Source organism: Rhea pennata, chromosome 1, assembly GCF_028389875.1.
Source record: "Rhea pennata isolate bPtePen1 chromosome 1, bPtePen1.pri, whole genome shotgun sequence".
In the NCBI taxonomy this organism is placed as follows: domain Eukaryota; kingdom Metazoa; phylum Chordata; class Aves; order Rheiformes; family Rheidae; genus Rhea; species Rhea pennata.
In genome coordinates this window covers 132,350,904-132,357,396 of record NC_084663.1, presented here as the reverse complement: position 1 = coordinate 132,357,396, position 6,493 = coordinate 132,350,904, and the positions used below count along the sequence as shown (strand labels likewise).

Sequence of the window (6,493 nt, the reverse complement as noted above, 5' to 3'; positions counted from 1 at the left end):
TTTACATTGGTTAAATTGTACCTGCTAATGTATAGCAGGGATAAAAGAATGCAGCCTGCTGGATGCAGAATGCTGGAACAAAGAACAAAGGGGATTAACCTTTCTAGTGCTGTGTGGGTTTTTGATAGTGAGTGGCTAACCTCTTCCTGAAATCACTTGCATAGAATGAGAAATGATCGAACTGCAGACAAGATGTTGTGATTTGGCTAAATTGGAAAAACGGACTGTATGTTACTGCTTTTGTGATTGTAATTATTGGGAGGTAGAAGCCAGAACAGAGGCTGAACAGAAGCAGCAAATTATGGTAATAGAAAAACAACTGTGTTTTATTACTGATTGCAACCAAGAGAGAAGTATCCTAAAGTCATAATGATCACACAGAGCAACCCCTGCCACTGGTTTTCTGACCTCACCTGAGCTTGTCATTGTTATACGTTGTTACATAGGGAAACAAAGCATCAGAATTCAGATTTTTTCTATACAAGTCCTGTCCTGTAACAGGATCTGCAGGTCAGTAGTTAGAAGAAGTTGTTAAGATATTCTAACAAATTTTTGCAGCTGTTAACACTTCTGTAACTTAGATCATAAAGGAAGAAGTGGTGGTTCCATAGTGTAGTGGTTATCACATCCACTTTACATGCAGAAGGTCTTGGGTTCAAGCCCCAGTGGAACCAGCACGACAAAATCTTTGGGAGGTTGGACTAGATGATCTCCAGAGGTCCCTTCCAACCTTACTGATTCCGTGATGTCTGTGATGACTAATACAAGCAAGCTCTATGCGTGTCTCAAGAGGTATACCAAGACAATGTGATGGGCATACTAAGGAAGGTACACGGGCTTGGGTTGTTATCCAGGATAATGACCATCTGATGTGGGATTTGGACCACCTGATCATGGTGTCAGCTAAGGATTGGGGAAAAGAGGCACTAGTGATCATCTGATAAAAAGTTATAAAAAAGTTTTTCAGTGGCTATTTTCAAATAACCTAAAGGACTGCTGATAGGATGTAGAGTTTCTGAGATACAACACTGCTGTTTAAGAAAAGGCTGATCTTATTTTGCTGTGTCATGTGATGGGTTCAAGGGCAAGATTGGAGGTGGAAGAGTAGTATCCCTTGTATCTGGTTTAGGGGTGAGAGAATATTACTGGGGGCTTGGGTGAATATTTGTTTTATGGACAAATATTTGTAAAGAAACACAGAATGAAACTTTTAGGTTTCTCTACCTAATTATCCCGTGTGAGATTTTAAAAGAACACTATGTGCAGGTAAAAGCAGGACCCTGGGCTTCTTGGATGACACTGTTGAAAAAACTAAAGTAAGGAATAGTCTGTCAGTAGTTTTCATGGCTACTTCTCTATGTTACCAGAAGAATTTTTTAGTCTCTTTCAAGTTTGAAACTTGATTAGCAAGTGCCCTAATGCAAGTAGAGTGTCCCTGAAGAAGAAAGTGTGCAGGGTATGAGCAGGAATGTGGGGTTGCTGAACCTGAAATCTCACCTCTGCGTATTCTCTGCCCAAAAGAGACAAACCAGTCTATTTAGCTCAAAGGAAATCCCATCAGAAGGGTTCAAACACAGCGCTCTGGCTGGCATTCAGAGAGAGCTCTCACAAAGCAGAAAGTATAATAGCTGCTATAATTTATGGTAGCATTTATTTAAGTAATTAACTCTTATCTGAGTTTGCTAAAACCTTGTTAAATTATTCTCTTATTCTGTAAGAAGCCTTACATCCTATGATACAACTTGATTCTCTTTTTCGCAGAATTTAAAAAAAAATGCTTGTCTTGTAATCTATCTGGATGTATTTCCTTTCTCAACTCAATATGCATACTTTAAATTTCAGGATTTTAATAGTTTCCATTAAGATGTAGCTTCTGCAGTGCCTAAACATCTTGCGAAGGAGAGGCTTAGCTGTGGTTTGTGTGTTTTACTTTTTTGTCTTCACAGCAATGCTCCATTTAGTCTACATACTTGATTCTGAGAATCCAAGAAGAGAAGTTGTAGTTGTTTTAGTAAACAGTAACATGCTCAGACACAAACGTAGAAATAGGAATGAAAGAACTAATTTCAGGCCTCTTAAAATACTTGGTTCTATTTTCTTTGCCATATTAAACAGATGTTCACCTCCACAAAACATATATTTTTGTTGTTTTATGATAAGATGAACTGCTTTGCAGGAGGTAAGCTTCATCTTTGGTCATAACTGTAGTACCACACACTGCAATTCTTACCTCAAATCACTATAGGAACAACTACAAGCTTATGAGACCGTTTTTCTTCACATAATACTATTCTAAAACAAAGCATTACCATCCTTATCCCACCCCTCCAAATTTACTAGGATTTTTGTCAATTATAAGCAACTGCTAAAAAACTAGAGCTGGGTTGCAGAAGTCTTGGAGAGGAAAAAAACTGACCTGATGCAATGGAAAAAATAGTGATGGTGATGGGACTCTATGCCAAACTCCAGCCCTCTTCTGTTTCTGTTTTTCTCAGTTTTTCTCAGTTTTTCTCATAATATTCTCTTCTGCATAGTGCTATGTGTTTGCACATTATGCTGCTTATTTAATTGTACTTTATAAAAGCCCCCGCTCAACATAAGTAGTTTATGTTTAACAATATTTTGAATATAAGGAATTAGGCATGGAGAGAAAATCTGTGTGTGTGCACACGTATCTTAAAAGGATATGTTTGGTTTCAAGGTTTAATTAGTATTGCAAGATGGTCATGTCATGCATAAGTGACAAAGCTTTATGTTCTACAGGTATTCCTGTACAAGTTCTAACAAAATCTTTGTGAACTCCTGTCTTAAATATGGAAACATGCATAGCTACTTCGGAAAAAAAAAAGTCTACTGAAGTCAAGGATCATAGTTTAGCCTAGGTAGGCTTCAGAGTGACCTGAAGTTAATGGACTGCTGAGAAGGTCATAAATATGAGGAAAAATGTTCCTGTTAAATTTGTTTTTAACTTTATGAGGTAAGAAAACTTCAGATTGTGGCAGTTTTAGCTGAAATATTTTCAGATCAATGAACATAGGTAGATATAATCTAGAGAATATGGGAAGTTTTTGATTTAAAATGCTATTAGGTTCTGCTTGAAGCATCTTGGGATTTGAGACATTTGGTATTTTAGCTGATCTGTAGGGAGAACACAGGTGATGCAGGCAAAAATGCACCTCTAGTGTAGGTTATTGCCTAGCATTAACAGCTTTTGTTCCACCCTTTTTTCCAGTGCAAGATTGTTCCCTTCAGTGCTTTTAATCTCATTTGTCAAATCTAGCTTTAGAGGGTAGGGCCTCTGCTATTGCTTTTTGGAACAAAGCATTCCATAACTCTGCAAATACTGATGTTTGAATGTTTTCTTTCTTCCCGTTGCACCCATTTTTGCAGTCTCTACTGGCTTCAAAATAGATATGTAGTCTTAGGCTAAATAAACTCTTTCCATATAGATGTTATACAACAAAATGATGTCATCCAAACTCCACAGTATTTGTGAAACATGGTTTAATACTTCAGCTGCTTTGATCTTGTCTCATAAATCAATCCTTCCATCTCTTTAATTATTTTAATTGCTCTTTTTAAAATTCCCTGCAGTGTAATTTTCAAATAGGAAGATTCGCCAAAATATCCCTGGCATGAGGTAGTTACACAATATGCAAAGGGTAGCCATGTCCAAGGAGAAAAGCATTCTCTTGCTACATGTTCCAGAAGCAGTAGTTTCCTTGTCAGTGATGGGACCCTTCACAAAGCCCTAAATTCTGAGTTTTGTTAGTAAACCGTCCTATAAGACCATATGTAACTTACTGTCCACTTTCAGTTCTACATGTCAGTATTGCAGGTTTCTTCCTCTTGCTGAATGTTTTCCTAAAGCTATGCTAATATGTTTCCAAGATGAGCCCCTTCTCTTCTATTTTCTTTTTTAATTTTTTTCTTGCTGTTTGCTCGCTCTTCCTGCTCCAGCTAACTTAAACAGCTGTGAAATCCATTTATAGGCTAATACCCCATGCTTTAAATCAAGATTTAAGAAACAAAGACTCCAAAGCAATTCACTAGCCTTTTCAGCCTTTCAGTTGAAGTCCACTGCTAATCCCCCCAAAACAAAATAAAAAAACACAAGCATATAAAAAGAACATAGTAAAATAACAATTTGTTTTATTTCTTTTTCCATAGCAAATTTAATTAAAGATGATGCTCTGCCTCCCTTCAAGTGCTAGTCCTGAAGGCTCTGCTTTAACTAGCAAAATGAAGTTGAGCTTTTTCTCAACAGTAATGCCAGGAAAAGAATTTTGCATGACAAATTTGTGTTCTATTTTTTCCTGTACAAACTCAGTGAAGCTGCTCATGTGTATATAAGGGTATAATTTAGCTAGGCATCTGGCATGTATGCACAAATACTTGAAGGTACTTAGGTGACAACATCACTATTACCTTCTTCTAACTAGTCCATAATGGAAAGGTAATGTAATACATTCAACTAAACAAAAGACTGGTTGTTTCAGTGTCATTAATGAAGTTCAAGACAGCAAAAAAGATTTCATTAAGCTCCTTTATGTAATGAGATAACTGAAACAACTGCAGTCTCCTCAGGCAGACGTGAGAGACATCAAGGTACAGGTATTTTCCTGGTGGCTGCATTTTTCTTGGTATTTTTCTTGTGGCAGCTGCATTAAAAACAGTGAGAGATAAAAGGCAGCAGCAAAGCATTTATTTTTATTATTATTATTATTTCACTTAAAGGAAAAAGTGCCATGGCACTAAGAAAAAGCAGGATTCCTGGTGAAATGGGATTCCAAGAAGCACACATGATTTTTTTTTTTCCCTGCTTGGTTTTGGGGAAACAGGAGTATATAATCCTCTGTAATATCCAAGATTGGATCAAATGTGTTTAATATTAAGCTTGCATGCATGGCCCTACGCTTTATCTAATTTATCAGATTAAAAAATGGCCTCTTGTGGATCAGCAGAGCGAAACGAATACCAGCTACCAAACTGCAGTCATTACAGACTTGCAGACTGCTATGCCTTTTTTGATGCAGATCTCCAGTTAATGCTTCTGCTTTGCTCAGGATATGTGTGCATAAGTTACTGCATTCAGAATAAAGATACTGCAAACTTCCATTGAAAAATGAGTTACTCCAGCCTACAGAAATAACAGCTGTAGTATACTGCCTATTATATAACAGGATTAATATAATGACTACTTGTAAGCCTCCAGATTTTTTTTTTTTTTTTATGTGGAATCATATGAAACTAGTGATGCCATGATGTTGTGCAAATTACATCTCAATCCTGCAGCAACTTCCCCCCAAGAAACAAAAGGAAGCCATAAAAGTTGTAGTAACATAATTAAACACCAGGCCTATCATTAACTACTTCTAGATGGCATGTTTTGGGGGTTTGCAACTACACATTGCTTCCTGCATTTGGGACTTCAGCGTGCTATTTTACAGCTGCCCTTTGTTTAAAAACAAAATAGGAATAGAGGTTTGGCAAATACGGGATTTCAAAGGTTTTGCTGTGACAACTCTTCTGAGGCCTGGCAGGCTGGAAGCCCCCTGCAGCTGGGCAGGGCGTGGAGGCGGCAGCCCCGGGCCTGGCGCTTGCCGCCCCCCACCACCACCCGGGGGGTGCTGAGAGACACCCGCGGCCTCAGCGCTGGGAGATTAAAAATATTTCGCCATCTGAAGCTTAAAGAAAAGCGGCCGTTCCAGGTTTTCTAGCCGCTGCGGCAGCCCTGAGCGACGGGCGGGCGCAGGCTGGGGGCCGCTGTGGCGTGTGTGTGTGCCGGTAGGGGGGGGGGCGCCGCGCCCCGCCGCAGCAGCCGTTGGGCCCTGCCGCCCGCTCCCGCCTTTTCTCTCCTCCCCCCTCCCGCGCCCAACGGCCCGCCAGATACCCCCCAGCGGCCGCCGCCATTGCCCGCGCGCCGCCCCGCCCCGCCGCGCGCCCAGCCCCCGCGGCGCCGCCGCCGCAGCCCCGCGCACTTATAGGCGCGCTCCGCGGCATTTGCAGCGCAGCAGCCGCCGCCGCCGCCTTCTCCAGGCATGGCACAGGGCTCTACCTCACTATGGCAGCAGCAGCGCGACACAGCACCCTCGACTTCACGCTCGGCGCCACAGGTAACCACCGAGGCCCCAGGCAGCCTCCTTCCGCCCCGCCGTGCCGTGCCGTGCGCCCCCGCCGCGGGCAGCGAGGCAGCCGCCCTGCCGCCAGGCCCCGCGTAGGCCGCCACCGCCGAGCACCCGGCTGCGCGCCCGCCGCCTCCGGGGCCGCATGCAGGCGCCGCCGCCCCGGGTCCCGCCGCGGCCCGCGTGCGGAGCGGCGGCGTTTCGTGGCGTGTGGGAACGTGCAATTTCGGCGAGGAGGAGAGGGTGGGCGGGGAGTTGCTCCCCACAACCTCCCGCCGCGGGCGCAGGCAGGCCCCGACCCTTCCCCCCTCCCCGGCTGGTCCGGGGGCCCCGGGAACGGCGAGTGCTGCCGCCGCCGCTGGGCGCCG

At 42.9% G+C, this 6,493-nt stretch overlaps 1 protein-coding gene and 1 non-coding gene across 2 annotated transcripts in view; both read left to right on the top strand.

Moving 5' to 3' along the window:
• Positions 1–601: 601 nt before the first annotated feature.
• On the top strand, positions 602–674 carry TRNAV-UAC (transfer RNA valine (anticodon UAC)). The gene has a single exon. It is a non-coding gene; the product is annotated as a tRNA-Val (tRNA).
• Positions 675–5,951: 5,277 nt separating this feature from the next.
• SMS (spermine synthase) overlaps positions 5,952–6,493 on the top strand; it is a 56,273-nt gene continuing 55,731 nt past the window's right edge. Inside the window, exon 1 of the mRNA XM_062600419.1 lies at positions 5,952–6,116. Coding sequence (XP_062456403.1) covers positions 6,065–6,116 — 52 coding nt within the window. The 5' untranslated portion in view covers positions 5,952–6,064. The remainder of the gene's footprint in view (positions 6,117–6,493) is intronic.